Here is a 22,387-nt window from a genome sequence, read left to right on the forward strand (position 1 = left end):
CGCTGAGTAGATTCTTTCTCTGAGAAATAGATGAAGAATTGTCACTGGCTTCCAAATCCTACAATCATCCAATAACATAATGATATTGACACAATTACAGCAAACAAAAATTATGCATTTTTAAAGTATTCTCCCCCCAACCTTCTTTCCCCCCTATCTCCCAGCTCAGCAGAATGCTTACAAATTAAGCAACATAAACAAGACTCTGGAAAAATCATGACGCTTGGCAATTTCTAAATTAGTATACTAAAGTAAATTACAAATAATAAATCCCTACACAAGTATATCACTAATTGAAGGAAATAGTTTCTTATTTAAAGTCTCATATAAGAGCATCAATTTTAGGATTCATAACCTAGAACTTTTTAAGATTGAGAATAAATCATAGATTTTTGGTCTTAATTTAAATGATAAAAATGGGCCATATCAAAATATTCAGTATTATGTTAGAAAAGGTTATTAAAGTATTTAATCCTGGAAAAATCATTATATTTACTATTAGGGAGACTATTAATACAGTCTATTAACTTTTATACCTGAAAACAGAAATTGCTTTCACACTAGAAATCTTCTGTTTTTTTTTTTTTTACTCCACTATTAAAAGTAAAGTTCATTTCTTATAAAAAATTTATCGGAAGAATATTTTGCCTTTAGGCTGATAAACTATATACTATTAAATTCAAGGAAACATTCATGTTCATTTTTTTAAAACTGATTAAGCAATCATGATTTACAATTAGGATGGTAATTGTTAATTTACAATTAACAATCTTAAATATTTTTAAGGAATCCAATGAAATCAATTATGAGACATGATAAAACCGATTTCTAGTCATTGGCCTATGTATCAGCCTGATTTGAACAGTGGGGGTTATCGCTGAGCATAAAGTGTAGACCCACAGTGTTAAAGCATGTTCCACAGAGCACACAAAGATCTGTATCATCTGTTATTACAGCAGTGTAAAAGTCCACAGTCCCTTGAAATGTCCGTTTAACCTCAATAATGCAAAATTGCCATTATAATTCTCAATGTGTAACATTTTAGGTCAACAATAATGCTCTATACAAAATGGTTCAAATTGTACCTTAGTATAAAGAAAATTAATTGTTCATGCTTTGGATTACATGCCACACCTGTTTGCTCTCTCAATTTTGTTAACAGGTAGTGGAAAAAGAAAATGACATCATTGACAATGTAATTACTATTTATCTTTCCTTCAAATACTGGGAATATATTTTATTGTTGTTTACTAGATATAAATGGGTGGCCTCATGTTCATAGCATTTTGTGAGTTTTCTATATTCTTAAATAGTCTCAAGAATATTATTTTTGGTTGGTATCTGTGGATGATGACTCGAGTTGGTTTAAGATATCACTAAATGTTATAGATTCCTTTCATTTCCATTTGTTTTACTGTTAGAAAAAAAAATTTCAGTAGACATTCTGATGCCTACCACTACTTACTGTCTTTGGATAAAATTTTAGAAACCAATTTGACAAAAAAACATAAATACTTGTAAGGTCTTTGATACACAATGTCAAATTGCCCTCTAAAGAAGGCATACCAATTTCCAGTTTTCTTCAGCAATGTATAGAAGATCCTATTTTCCTACATACTCAACACTAAGCATATAATTTTCTCAATCTTTGCTAATTTTTCATAGCTTATATGTGCATTTACCTTATTGCTAAGCTGTCCAACATTTTCATATTTTTATTAGATTTTTTTTTCATTTAAATTCAATTAGCTAATACAGAGTACATCCCTAGCGTCAGTTGCAGAGTTCAATAAGTCATCAGTTATGTACCACACCCGGGGCTCACCACATCATGTGCCCTCCTAGGTTTTTTTATGTCTTCTATGACAAGGCTGTGCATGACCTTTGTCCATTTTCCTATCGACTCTTTTTTGAAACACTATTCGAGATATAGTGAATTTACGATCTGAGAATTGACATTTCTCAGAGAAAAAATTATCAAGAATTTCACAGAAGATAAACTACAGGTTATACTCTGTATGTGATTGTGTCGTGTGGCATCAAAAGTTATCTGCCAAGAATCCAAAAGGCACGAAACAGGAGGGAAGCATATGGATAAGCTGCTATCCATGCTCCACAGTTCCTCCTTAGCATACCTTCCCCACCACGGAGATTTCTTGTCATTAGCTGTTGAAAGAGAACAGATTGAGCGAGTTGTGAATCAAGATCCCCTTGCAAATAACTACAAAAGAGCTCTGCAACAGAGGGTAGCCTATCAGTTGCCACAAAGATAAGAATGCTCTGTGCAGGCAAAGACCTTTGAACAGCTAAAGACAGAAGCCTCTTGATACACACTGGGGACAGTGATCTACTTTATCATTCATTCAAATAGATTTTCCCCCTTCATCAGGGCATCTTTTCATTTTATTTGCTGTTCAAAACACTGGGACACAAAGGACGCACTTCATCTTGTGCGCTACTGAAATGAAATCGTGAGGTAGGGAAAAAAAAGAAAAACCCTTGCCCTAAATTCCCATTCAAAAGTGAAGTGTGAAAAGACATCAAGCAGAGTACACAGTGTTATTGTTGTGAGAAAGTCAATTCTGCAACACAGAGACCAATGCCATCAGCCCTGGCTCAATCACTTCCTTACCCACAGTGAATCATACGAAAAATCCAAGAAGAAAGGGTTCCACTCGGAGAAATGGAATTTCTCATTGTCTTTCCTCTTGATTATGATTAACATCTATGGGCACAGCTGTTTTCTTTCTCCAAATAATCCTGAAGTCGATGCTATAATATTGGCTCCCTTCTTCTGTCTCCATGGGGGTATTAAACCTTACCTCACCTCATGTCCTATTCTGAGCAGCAGAAATTTCAAATTTGTCTTTTCATTGAGCAACAAACCAGAAAGCCTAACTGTCTGCTTTTGCTGAGAGGATTAAAAATTACTTGAAAACTTGGTTTCTTTGCAAGTTATAAGCCAAGATATAATAAAGAAGATGATCAAAATGAAAGACGTTTAAGTCAAATACTCAGTAGCTATTATGTATAAATGATCTAGGACTTTCTTTTTATAAAGTCAGGTGTTTTTTATTTTTTTCAAACAGAGTGAAGAACTAGGCCATCTCAACATTCATCTTGACGTAATTTTATATTCTGCGGAGTATGTATTTATGTATCAGGACCATTATTATACAGTGGCTTTAGGCTTTATTGTTTCAAGATAAAATGCACTACTTATCTGAATGGGGTTTTAAAAAGCCACCCAAGCTTTTTGGTTTCCAACTGAAAGCTTTATTAGTTCAACTAACAGAAAAACTCAGAGGCAATGAGAAAATTGATCCAAGATTTTTTTTCGCATTGACAGCTTCTAGTCATCCACCGTGGTCTATGGTAGTTACTGGAAAAGATACTTATTTTTTTTCCTTTTTCAAATTTTTATTTAAATTCTAGTTAGTTAATATATAATGTGGTATTGGTTAGAGGAGTAGAACTTAGTGATTATCACTTACATATAACTCCCAGTACTCAACCCAAGTGCCCTCCTAAATGCTCATCACCCACCAAGCCCATCCCCCACCCACCTCCCCTCCAGCAACCCTCAGTTTGTTCTCTGTGGTTAAAGTCTCTTATGCTTCCCTCTCTCTTTTTTTCCCCTTCCCCTGTGTTCATCTGTTTTGTTTCTTAAAAGATGCTTCTTAAATAAAAACCTGTTCAATCAGCAAACTCACAGACAATAAGGCAGTTTCCCCCTGTAGCAGTTCCTTAAGGGATGCAGGGGACTGGAGAATTTTAAATCATGATGTTGTCTGTCCACACATGAAGAGTATACGCCTTGTGACTAAGATCTAAGATCTGAATTTATTTATTTATTATTCATTCATTCATCCGTTCATTTGATCTTTCAAATGTTGTTTTTTTTTTTTTGCAAAAAATTCCATCATACTCCCTTCTTATAATTCTTCACTCATACAGTTTCCTAGACACATGAAACTTAAAATCCAGTTCTGAAGTTGCCATCAGACTGAAAGAGGGCTATCTCCATACACACACCTCTTCCACCAAGTTTGGTTTACATAAATGTGAGGAAATAGTAAGAGCTGTCAAAGTCCATTTACATAACGATCAGTGGAGGGGCACCCTACTGTACCTTGGAGGCTCCTGGGCAATTACTCTAGTTTATTTTTCCCTTCAGGTATAAAATATTCTCCTAGTCCAAATTCACATAATTTTCTTCTCTGTTGAGAGAATTCTCAGAAATCTGATGGCCATCTTTTCCATATCACATTCACTGCTCTTAGCAGAAATACAAATTTCCATAAGCATATAAAATGAGTGAGATTTTAGCTGTTACCATCCATTTCCTAGGTTCAGCTGGGAAATGTTGTTTTGCAAGGCCTAGGGGCAAGGGTATTCTGTTTAGAAGGCAATTTGTATACTTGTTCTCTCTGAAGGATGCTCAGCTTTCTTTGATGCTAATATTTGGTATTATGTGATTTTGTGAATTGATTTTTTAAAGCCTCAAGCAAAAGAACCAAGGCTCCCCTCCTTCCCATACCGAGGTCTCCTTTCTTCACTCAGTTCTATTTCATTAGAATAGGAATTTAATTCAAATACTCTCCGTATGAGAGCTGTTCTTGGCAGAACGGATACAGGAGGACTGAACATTTAACAGTAGCATATCAAGTAATGTTGAAACACTGAACAATGTATGTTTTGTCCCAAGGAAATACAAAAGCTTGTTCTATGGTCTGGAAGTGGATTTGCCAATATTCAATCATAAGGCAAAACAAGACAAGAACCCCACAATCATGTGGGTAGCGTTAGACACTAAGGTATCTATCTTTTATTTCTCCATCTTCAATTATTCCAATTTCCTGCTTGCTTACCTGATTTTGAATTCACTAAAAATAGATACATAAATAAACTTCTCTTTCAACATAGCTAGACTTTACAGGAAATGGTGTTTCAGCCTTTGGTAGAGGTAAAAAACAATAGTGCCTTTATGGCTGGAGCATATACAGCTCCCTTTCTAGTCCAGGCCAGAGCCTGGCAGTAAAATGTAAAACTCCATTTTCCAAGTAGCCCCCATTTTGCATTATATATATATTTGATTTTAGCTTAGAATTGTGCTACTTAAATCCCTACACTTTCATGCACAAAATGACCAACCGTAAAAGGACTTGCATTTTTCTACCTTCAAAGATTCCAGTTTACAACAAATCTGCAAGCTGACAACACTTTGAATTTTTTAAAGTTACCAATCTATGAAATGACATCACATAAAAAAAGTTTAGGTAGTTTTACTGACAAAGACATGTAACAATTTGATCAGCTAAAATTCTGAAGGAAATACATACCCAAACCTTCCGATTCAAATAGACACGTTTCATCTACCCCTAAATCTCGGCACCAGGATAAGAAATTTGCTGTATTGTCTCTGGCAAAAAAGGAGCCTGAGGGTGCAGTGGCTTTGCACGGAATCTTCTTCAAGGGCAGATTCTGAAAAACAAAGAAATCTCACTCTGGTGGTTATATCTAACAAAGTCATCACAGGGACACATTAAATAGACAGTTGTTTTCAACAAAATGTTTTGGAATGACCTCATGTCAATAAATAGGTTAGTGAAGAGGTATAGAAAAGGAAGTGAAATGTATATGAAACTTAGTTGTACTAAGAAACTATAAAAAAATCTGTGCATATAAACAAATCCTGGATCTTTTTTTTTTTTTCTTACCATCTTGTAGTAATACAAGCAAGTCCCTTCCCTGGCTCATGTTACTCTTTTTTTTCTCTTCTATTTTGGGTGTGTCTTTGGTATTTTTTGTCTTTTGTTTCTTTGTTTTTGGTCTTATGTTCCATCCAAGTATGTTACCATTATTTCTCAAAAATTATTTATAAATGTATTTTCCATTTGTGAAAGAAGAATGAAACATAAATATACTACATGAATATAAACAATATGTAAGACACAAACCTGTATTATGTGCACACATACACACACATCAATATATTATATTATTAATACTTTACATTATAATATAAAATAATTCTGTTGGATTTCTGCCATCTGACCCTGAAAGATATTGACATTATGCATCATTTTTCTTCTGGGATAAGAAAATGCTTACGGGGCACCTGGGTGGCTCAGTTGGTTAAGCAGCTGCCTTCAGATGAGGTCATGATCTCAGGCTCCTGAGATGGAGCCTCTCCCTACGGCTCTTTGCTCAGCAGGAAGTCTCCTTCTCCCTCTGCCCCTCCTCCTGCTCATGCTGTCTCTCTCAAATAAATAAATAATAACTTAAAAAAGAAGAAAAGGAAATGTTTAAGATATAGGAGGGCCTGAACCTGGCCAGACTTTCTTATTAACAGTCTCTCATAAAATTTTAGATAGGAAATCTCCACTGGCACCATACCAAGAGTTAGAGAGTTGTGTGGTCTTATTTTCTTTAATAGAACATAATCAGTTTCCATGGCATTCCAGGAAGTCACAGAATGCAATTCTCTGTGACGTGAAAGACTAAACAATGGTTTTGGTTGATGTGGGCTACGTAGAGCTTCACTTTAAAGAGAGAAAAGATTAAGGGAGAAACACTTTGTGATTTAAAGTTCATAAATAGAATGTTTCCTTCATTCACTGGGAGCCAAAAACTAGAAGCAAAACATTGTTGATTGTTGAACTCAATGGCAAGAATGGTTATAAAAAATGAGATAGTTGTCTTAGAATACTGGTGAAGTTCTGCTAACATCATAATATTAATAGAGTTCTTCATGTCTGAGGATTTTATGGCCCCATAACTAAAACATTCAGTTACTATACCACTTAAAGTCTATGTCTGTCCTATCTCAAAGGTCTAGCTCTTTCTGGCTGACTCACTTTAAAAAAAAAAAAGATTTTATTTATTTATTTGACAGAGATCACAAGTAGGCAGAGAGGCAGGAAGAGAGAGAGGGCGAAGCAGGCTCCCTGCTAAGTGGAGAGCCTGATGTGGCGCTTGATCCCAGGACACTGACATAATTCTAAAATAAGAGCAGGATTTTATTTTATTTTGTTTTTATTTTGTAATTTTTTAAAAGATTTTGTTTATTCATTTGAGAGAGAAAGATAGAGAGAACACAAGCAGGGGAGATGCAGAGGGAGAGGGAGAAGCAGACTCCCTGCTGAGCTGGAAGCTGGACATGGAGCTAGATCCCAGGACCTGGAGATCATGACCTGAGCTGAAGGCAGACACTTAACCATCCAAGCCACCCAGGCATCCCAGGTAGGAGGATTTTTAATGACTTTTATATCCTATCAATATTTTCAGATTAAATAATCAAAATTGGTAAACTGTGTCAGCCAAAACATAAAAGAGGATTTGCTAGAAACAAAAATCTCCAAGAGATGACCATAAAGCTTTTTTATGATGAGGTCGTCATAAAAGCAAAGGTCATCTCTAAGAAAAGAACATAAATACATTCAAATACTGAGCCATGTTAAGATTTGCCACCTTTATCCCTGAGTGTGAAAGAATAAAACGTGGAAAACCACTTAAAACCCAGGAATGAGTTTGCATATAGGAAGTATGACTTAGAAATTATAAACTATTTGACAATGCTAAGGGCACCTTAGGACAAAAGTTTCAAGGCTTGCGTAGGGGAAGGAAATACAATATCCATATTGTATTTGAAGAAGCTAGAGATTGATGTGACAATCTACCAAGGGACACATTTTGAGAGAATACCCACAAGCAACAAGGCCTCCGAAATCATTCAGCCTACTCTTTAAGAACTTACAAGGACAAGAACTGAGCATAGGAGTGAAAACAGCATTTTCCCCGACAAGCTTCTGGTCTTTACGAAGTCATTTACATAACATATACTTGAGGATAAGTATTTAAAATTCATTCCTATTCAAAGACATAAAAGTTATTATAGGACAAGTAAAATGAAAGCTGGCTATTGATCTTTTGTATCTTGGGGATACCTAGTGCAGTGGAATCCAGTAATAACAGCAGTTGAACAAGGCAGTAGTTAAGTGATTTATGGGATATCTGTTTCTGTTCTGGACCTGTCAGATTCACTGCTTCCATGTCACTTAAAGACTTAGGACACTGTAAACCGAGTGAGTGGAAACTTCCAGTCCTCATCCAGATGAAATGTTTTATTTGATAAAATTTTAAAAAGTCATCCTTATTAATCCAGAAGACTAATGAACTAAGCCCTCACACATAGTACTTACAAAGGTCATCACACATAACCAGGAGTAAGGATCTCTCTGCATTGGCTAAGAGCAGTAGCGCGTTGTGGGATCTAATATTCTTCCTTCCTGGTTGAACACCGACCCCAAATCAAAGGTCTTTCCAGGGCTACCTTGCCATTTATAATGAAGAGTCTTAGGGCATAAATTTGATTTCATTTGAATTAAAGAACAAATGATTCAAGAATATCAGCCCTCAGTAACTTTAGAACTTAAAAGTATTTCTGACATCTTTTACACAAAAGTGTTCTTAAAGTTCTGAAAGCCTTGGCAATTAGACCACTTCCAGTTCTGTGATTTTTTTTTAAATTGTTAATTTCTCTAGGTTCTTATGAAAATCCTGGGGGGGGGGCCAGCTCTGCATCTCTTCTTTCCTATCACTAAATATAATAAAAACAATAGATTGAATAACAACTATTTCCCTGCCAAGGATATCCTGAAGAAGAGCTTTAGAATAGAGAACTGCCTTAATGGATGTATATACTGGAAAAGCTGGAAATCGACCACAGATATGAAGAGGAAGACTTCTGATCTAACGAACTGGAGATGCAAAAGGGAACTTCGCCACATGACTCATCTGAGATATATCTTCCATATCAGTTTTCCCTTTACTGCTCACCTCTTCAAACAACTCCTACAGCGTTTAAATTATAGACCATCTTCAGTTATTTACTATGTAACTTTTTCCAGACAGTGCTTTTACACATTAAGGCTTCAAAACCTGACTGAGGAATGCATGCATGAATGGTAAGACTCGACCCCTCAAACTAGATTATAATCAGCATGGGACAGACATAAACATTGTATTAGAGTTTTCACATTCCCAGGAGACACATTTCCAGGGCCTTCAAAACTCATGAAATTCATAGCATAACTTTTACATTAAATGATTTCTATAAATTAAGAAATGTTTAATGATTTCCATTAATCAAGACATTAAAAATTTACATGACATCTTTGAGCTATTTTTGAAAGTTACTGAAGAGAGAATGATGAATAGAGAATAACTGCTAAGCTGAATTGAGATTGGGTGAAAATTTAGGTACGCTTGCTCCCAAGAGTCACACCACTGAACCCTCCTACACTGTTGGTGGGAATGCAAGCTGGTGGACCCACTCTGGAAAACTGTAAAGAGGTTCCTCAAAAAGTTGAAAATAGAACTACCCTATGACCCAGGAATCCCACTACTGGGTATTTACCCTAAAGATACAAATGTAGTGATCTGGGGGCGCCTGGGTGGCTCCGTGGGTTAAAGCCTCTGCCTTTGGCTCAGGTCATGATCCCAGGGTCCTGGGATCGAGCCCCACATCGGGCTCTCTGCTCTGCAGGGAGCCTGCTTCCTCCTCTCTCTCTCTCTCTCTCTCTGCCTGCCTCTCTGCCTACTTGTGATCTCTGTCTGTCAAATAAATAAATAAAATCTTTAAAAAACAAACAAACAACAACAAAAAAAAAAACAAATGTAGTGATCTGATGGGGCATATGTACCCGAAAGTTTATAGCAGCAGTATCCACAATAGCCAAACTATAGAAAGAACCAGATGTCCATCAACAGATGAATGGATAAAGAAGATGTGGTGTACACACACACACACACACACACACACGCACACACACACACACACACAGGAGTACTATGCAGCCATCAAAAAGAACAAAATCTTGTTATTTGCAATGACTTGGATGGAACTAGAAGGTATTATGCTAAGCGAAATAAGTCAATCAAAGAAAGACGATTATCATATGATCTCTCTGATTTGAGGAATCTGAGAGGCAGGGCAGGGGGTCTTTGGGGGTAGGGAGGGAAAAAATGAAATAAGATGGGACCAGTAAGGGAGACAAACCATGAGAGACACTTAATCTCAGGAAACAAACTGAGGGTTGCTGGAGTGGAAGGAGTCAGAAGGATGGGGTGGCTGGGTAATGGGCATTGGGGAGAGTATGTGCTATGGTGAGAGCTATGAATTGTGTTAAGACTGATGATTCATAGACCCGTACCCCGGAAGAAAAGAATATATTATATGTTAATTAAAAAAAAAAAAAGAGTTGCACCACTGAATCCATCTCCATGGTTCCAGATTCCATAGTTTGTGTTAGCAAAATGAGAAGTGACTACCAGTATACCATCACATGGGTGTACATTAATTTTTCTAATATCAAGAATCTGATGTTTACTGTTTTCTCTCACTCAGACGTACAAAGGAATGTTTTGAATTCCAAATATGCCTTCCCTCTCCCTTCATGCAACAAGCACACTTAAGTTGCAATAAGAAGAATTTAAATTTACTTCTAAAGGCTTTTAATTTACCCCATTATCTGCTGGGGTTTTGGAGCCCAATTCCCTGAGCTATATCACCTTCTTGGGATGATATTTTGTGCAAATTACTTAATGTTTCTGTGCCTCACTCTCCTATTCAATGCACATAGTAAGCAATGCATGTCATCAGCTCTGTGTGTGTGAATGTGAATTAAATAATATAATCCAAGTACAGAAGTAAGTGTTCCACACAGGTTATTTATTATCCCTGGTATCAATGCATATGAAAACATGCCAAATTACCTATGATTTCCCTCTTTCGTGTTTTCTTTCAAATATTTCTTTTTGTTTTTGTTGTTGTTATTGTTATGGGTACCAGAACTCAGGAAAAGACTGACAAATAATTTACTTCTATCTTCACCCTAAACTTGAACTTCACCTTTACAATAGTTTTCCAACAGAACTTTCTGTGATGGTGGGAATGTTCTGTATCTCCATTAATAACCACTACTGACTAGTGTTCATTGAACATTTGAACTATGGTGTGACTGGAGAGCTAATCTGTCAATTTTACTTCATTTTAATCTATGTGAGACAGTGGATGTTCATTGAACTATTATGGGATTCATTTCATGATATATGTGAATCAAACCATCATGCTGTATGCCTTAAACTTATACAGTGATGTATGTCAAGTATTTCTCACTAAAATAGGGAAAAAATCCATTTAAATTTAAATAGCTACATGTGGCTTGTGGCCATCCTATTAGCACATGTGTAATAGGGAAAGGAAAGCCATTATTTGAGGTTTGTGAGTCCAATATTTGACCCCTTGACTAGTTTCCCTTGAACTAATACCATCACTATGTCTTCAAACTACCCTCAAATTCAGTAGTTCTCCTGGATATAGTTACTGGGACACAAAACTATGTTGGTCACTTACAAAGAGTTTACTTACATGCTGCAGAGTTCAACCTGTGTATGTCCCAGTTAAGATCGTGAGTGTTACAGCTTCAAAAGGGCAGTAGTGATTATTTATAGTACTTATAGATCTATTTATAATTTTTATAATAGCCTACACCTAGGGAGCCAGGATCTTATTTAATCATTACATTGCCATAGCGTCAAGTATACTATTTTATCTATAAGAAGCACTGACTTTTTTTTTTTTTTCCTGGATCATACAGTGGGTGGGAAAAAAGGGAATTAACACTGTAAATGTAAATCATGCTTCAGGAACACAAAACTTACTTTCATGTAAATTATCCTATTTAATTATCAAAAAATGAATTAGGCAGGTGATACTTTCCATTTTCCAAGACAAAAAAAATTGAGCTCATACACAGTTTAAATGAAATCATTCAATCTCTTATACCAATATACTTCTAACTGTTCTTTGACAGCTCACCAATGCCTGGAAGTTAATATATTTCAGCAGTTGATTTATTCCCTCATTTTTTGGCCAGGTAACATTAAAATAAAGATATATACTCTCTTTCCCCTACTCAAACTACAAAGGAAATTGAGGGAATGCCCTCTCTACTTTTCTATATGCAGCGAACTGAAAATTTAATACTAGTAGTTTAAATAATCCATTCTTCACAAAAGTTTGAGACAAACTACTCCCTTTGATTACATCGAGTAGACATTTCAGATATAAAACAGAAGAGATACATAAAAGAAGATGTGGAAATTGCCAAGAACTAATATCGTTCTTTTTCCAAAGGGTATATAGAATGTACTGTTCAAATATGCAGGCAATAAAGTCACTCTTTCCATGATATGGAAAGAATGTTTCCACTTGCATCCCCTTGCTGCTTTTAGTTTCACTATATATTTTTCCTGAAGAAAACCTCTCAATAAAATTATTTGAACACTCACAGTATCAAGGTATCTAACTATGACTACCAAGTGGCTTTAGAAGGGATGAAAATGTATTCTTTAAGATCAAAATTATTAAAATGAAAAATAGGGGGAAAATTCCTTCTGGTACCACCAGCCTCTCCTGGGGATTCTGTAATAGGACCTCATGCCTCAGACAGAGTGAGCTGTGATTTAGTACAGTAGCAGTTGAGTTCACTGGATTGAATTCAGAATGGACCTCGCCTCTCCTTTCTTTCTCCAGATATATCCCACTCTAGGGAGAACAGGTCTTATAGCAAAGTTTAGTGTAATGTTCATGCTGTAACACCATACAAACAGTCACATAAATTTTAAAAAGATGAAAAAGAGGTTCCTCATATCACAATTCTGGTATACCTGGTAAAATCATGAGGAAATCACTTGAATAATAAAGATGGAAAAATACTTTAAGATTTTGAATCATCTGAAATTATCTCTGGCATAATGTAAAATGATGCTGTCAATGAAGGTTGAGCTTGGTGCTCAAACTTCAGGCTTAAAGGATGAGATGGATAATGAAAAGCTGGTATGTAAAAGAGCTGAAAATTTACATCCACATGAAAACCTACACATGGATATTCATAGCATGCTTTATTATTTAAAGCATGTATTTATTTAAACATGCTTTATTCATAATTGCCAAAACTTGGAAGCAAGCAAGACGCCCTCAATAGGTGAATGAAACTGTCACACATCCAGACAATGGAATATTACTCAACACTAAGAAGAAATGAGCTATCAAGCTATAAAAGACGTGTTGGAAACTTAAATGTAAATTACTAAGTGAGAGAAGCCAATCTGAAAAAGCTATATATTACATGATTCCAACTATATGACATTCTAGAAAAGGTAAAGCATTAGAGACAGTAAAATAATTACAGGTTAGGGAGAAGGGAGGGAGGTTCATCACGAGATTCATCACATGGAATTTTTAGGACAGTGAAACCATTCTATATGATACTATCATGGTGATATACATCATTATGCATTTATGAAAACCCACAGAGTGCATAAGCCCAAGACTGAATCTTAACATCACCATGGACTTTGAGTGATGGTGATGTGACAACGTAGGTTCATCATTTGTAACAAATGTACCATTCTGTTGTACTTCCTGCTCTTTGTGCTATGAACTTAAAACTGCTCTAAAAATTAAAGCATAGAAGAGCATGATTATGTTATTGATAGTTGTTTAAAAGCACCAAATGCTTCACAAAGGACAAAAAAATGCTGTTAAACAGAAAATGCATTCTGTTGCATTTTCATGTACATTTTATATACATTGTGCTTAATTTTACATATACACCCATACAGTAATCATTATATAAATGCTACATTACTATGGAAAGCTTCTGTTCTCCCAACTAATTATTCACATATGACAAGACAGAGATTAGCTTCTTAAAAATTTCAAAAGTCTAGTCCTACACTTTAAAATTCAGTCAACTGGTGATTTTTTTTTTTTTTTTATAGAGAGAAATCACAAGTAGACAGAGAGGCAAGCAGAGAGAGAGAGAGGAGGAAGCTCGATTCCAGGACCCTGAGATCATGACCTGAGCCGAAGGCAGAGGCTTAACCCACTGAGCCACCCAGGCGCCCCTCAACTGGTGATTTTAAAAAGAAATCATTTAATCTGATTCAATTCAACCAATCATTATTACATCACAACTCCATATCAGTGTGACACTTGGCACTGCAGATTGAAATACAAAAAGGAGAAGACCAAGTTTCCTTTCAGGAGCCCCTCAGTATCTTTGAGAAAAAGACTTTATTATTTATTTATTTTTTTATTGTGTTATGTTTGTCACCATAGAGTAAAAGGCTTTAAAATCATCATTTCATATGGTGAGAAATACAATGGAAGCTTAAGTATTTAAATAGAAGTTAAAATTTAGCTCTTGGGGAAATTTCAGGGTATGCTTTTAACTTTGGGGAGAGGTTGACTGGACTTCATTATAGGAAGGCTTTACAGAGGAGCAGCAATGTACAGAACTGAAGGATCTCAAATGTTCAACAGGCATAGAAAGGAGGGCAGTACATTCCATAAGGTGGAACAACTGACGAGACTTGAACAGGCATTGGGTGTTATGGATGAGTGCAGATTGTATGTAGAAGAGGAAAATGAGACCAGAAAAGCCAACCGGGTCAGAATCACAAAGGGTATCTTATACCTAACAAGGATTACCAATATTGTAATCCCAATCAGGATTCTAAACTCAGAAGCCCATAAGTGGCTAGGCAAATCAAATAAAAGAATGAAGTGGCTAGCTCCAGGGGACTATAAGGCATGATGGGGATTGTGGAAAACTGAAGAGCTCATGCCATGTCCAGGAAGGGCAGCCATATTTATTTAATTCTAAGTCATTACCATAAAAAAATATAGTCTCAATGTTGTTAGACCTTCCATTTTTTTAGATGAATTTGTAAATCCAAATATTTTCATGTGAAAATTCCTTGAATTTAAACAATCGAATGTGTAGACAGATGCATGTGGTTGTCTGCTTATAGTCTCACTGTTCCTACTGGGGAGTATGAAAAGATTTTTAACATTTTAAACTAAGAAGGAATCCGACTATATGTGTCCTCTGGAAAAAGAATTATGTCATTTATTCTCAAGGGTGAATTGAAGGAATAAAGAAGAAGATGTAGATAATTCTATGGAAGGAAAAAAACAAGTGATTTCTTTTTGTTCTACCACCTCCATCTTCATAGCAAGAGTAGCAAGATGGCAAGAGTAAGGCTTCCATGGGAATAAGAGAAACTTACTTTGTGAATATGAAAGATTTCTCAGAGAAAGGGCTGTTGGATATCAGGCACAGTAGTCCCTCAGATTCTCAACAAAATTAATAGTAATTGTCAATTATTAATTATAGTGGCTCAAACAAAATAATGATAGTTTTAAGGACATTCTTGAGAATATATGTTAGTTTTCTGGGTCCCTTCTAAAGTTAAGGTATTACATTAAGGAAACAAGCAAGAAAATTCCTTTAAAATGTGTCTCGAATTTTTTCCTTCCCCACAAATATTTTGTACATTTTAAGACATAATAATTTATAATTACTGGCAGCAAATTCTGAGTTCACAGAGTCACCGATTCTAATATTTTAGTTAAGGCGACTTTTTGGTAGGCATGTGTAAAATATCCAACAGAGAAAAGCATTATCAGAAGTCCCAAGATTGTTTCCTGGATGGATTCCAGGAAACCTAATTTGTTTCAGTGGCTAACGTACTTCCAAACACCTTTTGAACAAGACCTTCTCTCTCTCTCTCTCTCTCTCTCTTTTGTTTTGTTTTAATAACTTCACTGCACTGCAGATTTCGGGTACACTGTAAGTGTTCATCAATAGGGATATGTCCCTAGACTCTCCGTATATTTGAAAGATGGGAATGTTAAACTTATAGTAAATCAAAGAGGCAAGGTTTATGCCTTGAAACTGCAACTGACCAGCAGTAAGATTCAGCCTTCAAAAATAGTTACTTCATCTATTTAAGCTTTTGGAACTTCAGATCTATCATTCGTGACATCTTTTGAGAATTAAATAAGATGTTTTGGAAAGTGCCTAATACCAATTCTAGACGATTGCTTATCTTCCATCAATGTTAATTTTTTCAAATACATGTCTCCTTTTGGTCTATTTGCAAAGAAGGCTCCAAGGAGAGCTGAAAAATAGAGACAAGTTACATCGTCACATCTGTAATTACTGTCATAAGCCCACATGCATTTAGGGGAAAAAAATTTAAAACAGATGCTCCATATTTTCATGGTGATTTAATTACAATTTGTTTTTTATCCACCTTCTAATTTTTTTCATTATTATGCCGTGCGTTCATATCTGTTCTCCACACTCTAATTAGAGTGGATTTTTCAAAAGGCAAATTTAACTTTCCAGCGCTTTTAGGATAAAGACAAAGCTTATAATTCAACTTCTACGGTTTATATTAGTCTTGGTCCCCCGTGCTGACCTAGCTAGCACGTGACCTCTCAATTTCCCCTATCGTCCCATGGGCTTCTGCTGCCACTCTTGCCTGCTCCCCATGCTCCCTTCCACCACAGAGCCCAACATATAAGAGTTCTCTCTGACTTTCCCTTAACTCTTTGCCCAACTAAGTTTGCTTATATTTTTTCTTGAGCAGAAATGTTAGGAGTGGTGTAAGAGGGAACTCACAGGGCTCATAATCCTTGGGTAATCATGGGGATATACTGCATAGAAACCCATGATTTTTCCCCCAATTCTACTCTTCTCCTGTCTTTCCAGTTGTAAAATAAAGCACCACCATCCATTTCTTCACATATGAAACCCTGGACCAATCTCCCTCATTTTTCCTATCCAATTCATCACCACGCCCACCAAGTCAACAAAAGGGGAGAAGATATGCCACCCCAACATATGCTACTTTGACACACTGATTATTTTGAATTAAAAGTACTTGAAAACAGTCAGAAGAAAAAGGACACATCCTACTTTGTCTCTCAGAAAGCAGGAGATAAATCTCCCATGTAAAATGTAAAAAGATTGAGATCTTGTCATTTCCAACAACATAGATGGATCTGGAGAGTGTAATTCTAAGTGAAATAAGCCAGTAAGAGAAAGACAAATACCCTATGATTTCACTCTATGTGGAATTTAAGGAACAAAACAAATGAACAAAGGCAGGAAAAAAAAAAAAGGAGACAAACCAAAAAACAGACACTTAACTGTAGTGAACAAACAAAAGATTACCAGAGGGGAGGTGGGGAGGGAATGGGTGAAACAGGTAAAGAGTTACCTTGAGCACAGAGTAATGTATAGAGTTGTTAAATCACTATATTGTACCGAAGCCAATATAGCACTGTATGTTAATTATACTAGGATTAAAATTAAAAAATTTAAAACTATAATACTTGTAAAACCAATGCCAGATTAATAAAATAAGCAAATATGTTGCTTATTTTTTAATTTGTGCTTTAATATTTATTTTTAATACTGTAGTAACTGTATTTCAATAAAATTGATTCTATTTTGTGTTTTATACTCTTAAAGACATCACTGTGGAAAAGGATTGGCAGGCTTCAGCCAATGGTTAAAGGAGGCGTGGCAGAGAAACAAGTATTCCTGATTTAAAAGGAAGAGTCTAGAACGTATTTGCCTTCACGTCCCGCATAACATCTAGTACAAAACGGACTCTCCACAGAGTTCCTGCACACTCAACAGAGTTCATACTCAGAAGTTAGTCAGTTCACTCCCATTTTAAGATTCCTTTCTTTCTTTTTACTTCAGATGGTTTAATTCTTTCGACCAACTGTTGATAGAGGTAAGTTTTTTTTTGTTTCATTTTGATTTTAGCTTTGGCTTCTAGTTACAGGAATTGGTGCATTATTTATTTCTTACATGGCATAGTGATATACTAGCAAGGTATCCATTAGATGAACCATCTACACTGTGTGAAATTAGACATGACTAGCAAAGCAATATAAACACAAAATACACACTAGACTGCTTCAGGCATGATATGTAAAGCATTTTCAAACCACTAAGCAGAACAAAAGCAGGTATTCATGTAGTCAGCCCCTAAAAGCTTAAGAGACAGTTGAAGAGCTCCATATACTACAAACTCAATTACCTCATCTAAAAACCGTTATGCCATTACTCTGTAATGTGCCAATACCACATATTTTGGACCACACACACATACCTATGATGAGAACTTACATTTTATGTCTTCTAGCAATCCTCAGACATTTTCAAGTTGAAAAAGAAACATTTTCCCTCAAATTTCCAGTCCCTTAAAAAAGGTTCTTGTTTTAAAAATCTGTAAGTGTTCTACTTTAAGAAATGGCATGCGTGTTCATAGTTGATTTCTTTAAATGATCTGAATTTCTCCAAAGCATGGAGTAACAGCTCATTTTAAAGTAATTAATTCTCTATTCTCCATATGGTGAGAGTGACTTTTCGTGACATGGAATTCCATATCCAGAGTGCTTCGACACAGCAGTGGCCACAGTCAGTGCTATCAAATATCAGGAAAACAGTTCCCCAGTTACACTCCTTGCCCATGTGCCTGCATGTGGTTAAATGCAGGATGTGAGCCTGTAAGTGGGAGAGATGATGTCACTGTGGAAAAATTCCATCAGGTTTACTTTTTCGCTCAGGGGCAATGTTCTGCTGATGCTTTGAAATTATGTAAATGAAAAATGTGTGTGTGTGTGTGTGTGTGTGTGTGTGTGTGTTCCTCCTTCTTCTAATCCAGAATTTGTTTTAATTTATTTCATGCTTTCAGAATTTCAGTTCAACATGCTTTATTTTTAGTCCTATGCTTCGTATGCTTCTAACGCAACCATTATTTACACTACCCAACAACAGCTTACGGGTTTAACTTTGAAAGGAAAGAAATGCTGAGTAGTTTTGAAGCAAGGTGCTTTATCAGCAGACTTCCATACATTTGTAGCCTCTGACGCTTGGTAAATGTCTAGGTTAGATGCTGCTACCTAGTCTTTCTCCTCTCCCCCTCACTCTGGAATGCAGGGATTCTTAGCAGAGTACTGAGTGGGGATTGGGATGCCCTCCTGCATTGCCTAGCTCATCAGAAGCGAGCTCTGATGTGAAAAGATCAATAGAATGTGGGAAAATGGCTTCCTCTCGCTCATGTAAGAAGATGGACAACTACTGGTCTGTAACAAACAGGCAAGGAGCCAAACATGATAATGGGTGATATTTTATTCTCTTGTAATTTGAGGGACATTCTAAAACAATTCTGATTCTTTTCCTTTGATTCTTTATACATAAAAAGAAAACCATCTCAAACATGAGGGCTTTTCGCAAAGGTTAATTCCATGCTTTGCACCCGGTTATAATCCATTTAGCTAGAACCTGTACACTTGTCCAAATAATTGTAAGTATGCAAATCCTCAGCCCACCTTCTTAGACAGTGGCTATCTTGGCCACTCACCGAAAGAGTTATCTAAGAGGGACTGTGGCAATTCTTCTCTGATTTACTGAGGATGACCAAATGAGAATAATTTAATTAAAATTTTGACTTTGTGATAATAAAAAAGGAAAATGTATAGGTAGCAGGAATGGTCAAATTAATATACTGAAACCCACTTAAATCATTCCAATAGCCTCATAAATAAGTATAGTGGGCACTGAGATGTGTGCACAGCCATTGTATTTTATGAAGTAGGTATTACTATTTTTCATTGGTGTGCCTTTTGGTTTAGGAAGTAGATGACACACACTCAAAATAAAAAATTTTAAACAACTATGTTTATAAAAACTTTTCCATATACTACTGTATATTTTAAGTTCTGTTCTAAATTCAACCACATGATAAAACATTGCCTCTCTTTTATTTAACCTGTCACTGCTTAAAATTAATTTTTTTCAAATCATTTTGTGACTTTCATCTCCACACCTATGTAATACCACATCCCTCTTATTTCTCCCCAGTAGAGAGTAAATTCCTTGAGGAGACTGTGGTCTACCTTTGCATCACTACCTTTCTTACCAATAACACATATGCATATAAATATTCACAGTGAATAGCATCATCTCTTGTTTCTAATATATACACATCAATCATCTTTCAAACTTTAAAATAACATATGTAAGAAAAGACTCAGTTGTCATAAAATATTTGTAGTTCATAATATTCTATATCAAAGGTTGTTGAAACGATGAACCTGTTATACTCCATGATCATTTTCATCTCCTTTTTGAGTTATCCCTTAGTTAATAAAGTAACACATTTTTGGAAAGCCAGTAGCAGCATTTACTGCTCATTGTTCCTACACACTGGAATTCTCTGATTCCCTTCTGCAGTTTTATAGAAACTGTATTTTTTCCTTGGTTGTTAAAGAGTGTTTTGGTAGATGGCTAATTAGGGGCTCTGAGAAGAAACAATGGTTCTTATATTCCCATTTCACTCACCAACTATTTTATTGGACAAAAGGGACAGTTATTGAGGAAAAGATGCAAAGAAAACACCCTCCACAGCGCTTTCATCTTTACAGCTCCTTCAGTAATTGAAAGACAGAACCCTTAATTATTGTAGTAAAACCTCGTTTCAAGTCAAAGGTATCTCTTGATAACTTATTCCATGAAAAGGCCTACAATTATCCTTTTTCTTAATTATCCATGATGAACAAATTCATAGAACCACTAGTTATCACTCATCCAGTTTTTATTTTATTGGAACCATGGTAAACACTATAAACAGGTCTTGAAAAATAATCCTCAAAAGGAATGAAACATTTGGATATTAACATGCTCATTTTTGTCACCATTTTTACCTTTAGATAACACTCTGAACTCAAGTAATAACATATCATGTGACTATATAATTACATTTGCAATTAACTAAATGACCAACCTCCAGAATTCTCTTACTAATTTAGACCTCCGTGGTTTATTACTTTGCCAATCTCTTGTCAGCACTTCGAATGTCCTCAGATTCTTTTTCTTTCCCTGAACCATCCCAAAATTCCATTTTCCCTATTACCTAAAAGTCAGCTTTGTTCTTTACGTTTCTGAACATCAAAGACTTTGAGTAAGAAAAACCAGCACTGAGGGAGAAATTTCACACTTGGTGAGAATAAAAGTCTTCATGATTCTTAATCAAGAATTGCTAAAATTCACTAACAACAGCATTCTGGATCTGCAAGTAAATATCTACATTGGGCCATTCATTCATTCATTCATTCATCCAAAAACATATCTACTGAGCACCTGTACCCCTGATTTTATGATAGACCTATATACAAATAAAACATTAACCATGTTCTCGAAGATCTTAGCTTCTAATAAAGGGATAAAAGCAAGCAAACTAAGTATAACAAAATGGTTCAGGTGCTCGGATGGATGGAGAAACCATAAATATGGAGGCCAGTACTACCTACATGGTATAATCACTGAAAACTTCTCTACTCTTCCAAGATCCCTCATCCTTTTCCTGAGAAAATGATCTCTCTTTCTCATTTTATTCAGTCTAAGAACATGTCAGTCAAGGTGAGGCCATGACCTGGCCAGAGAGTTGGCTGTTAATCACACTAATCAGATTCCCTCTTGCTAAAATCTGAAACTTGAGAGAAATGATAAATGGATTTAATAGCTTCATGTTAATGAGCACCACACATACTAGGTATTACTCAGTGCTTATGTAGATTAAATCTGGCCTTCGTAACAACTGTTAAGTTAGGTACTATCATTAGCTACATGTTACAAATGAGGAAATTAAGGCACAGAGAAATTAAGTAATTTTCCCAAGCTAATTAACAGTTCAGTCATTATTTAAACCCAGGAAATACAGCTGTTGAGTCCACATGATTAACCATTCTGCTTTGCTAAGCTCTCTAAAGGTGTTCAAACGATTCATTCTGACAGTGGTACTCTGAAGGGACTCCCCAGTTATCTGTGTTTTATAACCTTGGGATTTGGTATAAATTCTTGGTCTTCCAAAGCTGTTTTTTTTTTTTTTTTTTAATTTCTTTAGCATCAGAGAGTAAAGTTCAGGCATTGGGCATTAGAAAACTATGAGATATTTGGAATTGGTGTTGAGGCTGATACTGGAACAAAACCAAAATGGAAAACTAACATTCTTTTTATGGAGAATAAGCTGTTTTTGTGGGCTTTTAAGCTTACACTATTTTGGCATCCTTTTTATGAAAACAAATACAAGATTATGAATATAAAATTAGATAAGGAATTAGGCAGAACAAATAAATAAATAAATGAAATAAATAAATAAATAAAAGATGAGAAACACTAGAACCATTAAAAGTGCACAAAAGGAACATAATATTTTAGTTAATTAACCACCTGACAGATCACTATTTTGCTTTTCTATATAGATTTTGGCTCTATACTTTCTGACTCCCTCTTCATAAAGAATAACTTAGAAATATTTTCGTAGGGAGAATAGAAAGATAACCCAATCTTTCTTTTAGCATGATTAAGCCAAACAAATCTTTTTAATAGTTTAAGATATTCTCTTTCAGCCTTTTAGCTTATCATTATAAATACCATGAATTTTG

At 35.6% G+C, this 22,387-nt stretch overlaps 1 protein-coding gene across 2 annotated transcripts in view; it reads right to left on the minus strand.

Moving 5' to 3' along the window:
• The window catches only part of LOC111150104 (growth arrest specific 2), a 115,692-nt gene that overhangs the window by 73,960 nt on the left and 19,345 nt on the right, over positions 1 to 22,387 (minus strand). For both annotated transcript variants that reach the window (XM_022507454.1, XM_022507453.1), the window contains exon 3: positions 5,343 to 5,484. In XM_022507454.1, coding sequence (XP_022363162.1) covers positions 5,343 to 5,484 — 142 coding nt within the window. The remainder of the gene's footprint in view (positions 1 to 5,342; positions 5,485 to 22,387) is intronic.

This window comes from Enhydra lutris, unplaced genomic scaffold (genome assembly GCF_002288905.1).
Source record: "Enhydra lutris kenyoni isolate GAN:26980312 unplaced genomic scaffold, ASM228890v2 scaffoldscaffold22, whole genome shotgun sequence".
NCBI classification, from domain to species: Eukaryota; Metazoa; Chordata; class Mammalia; order Carnivora; family Mustelidae; genus Enhydra; species Enhydra lutris.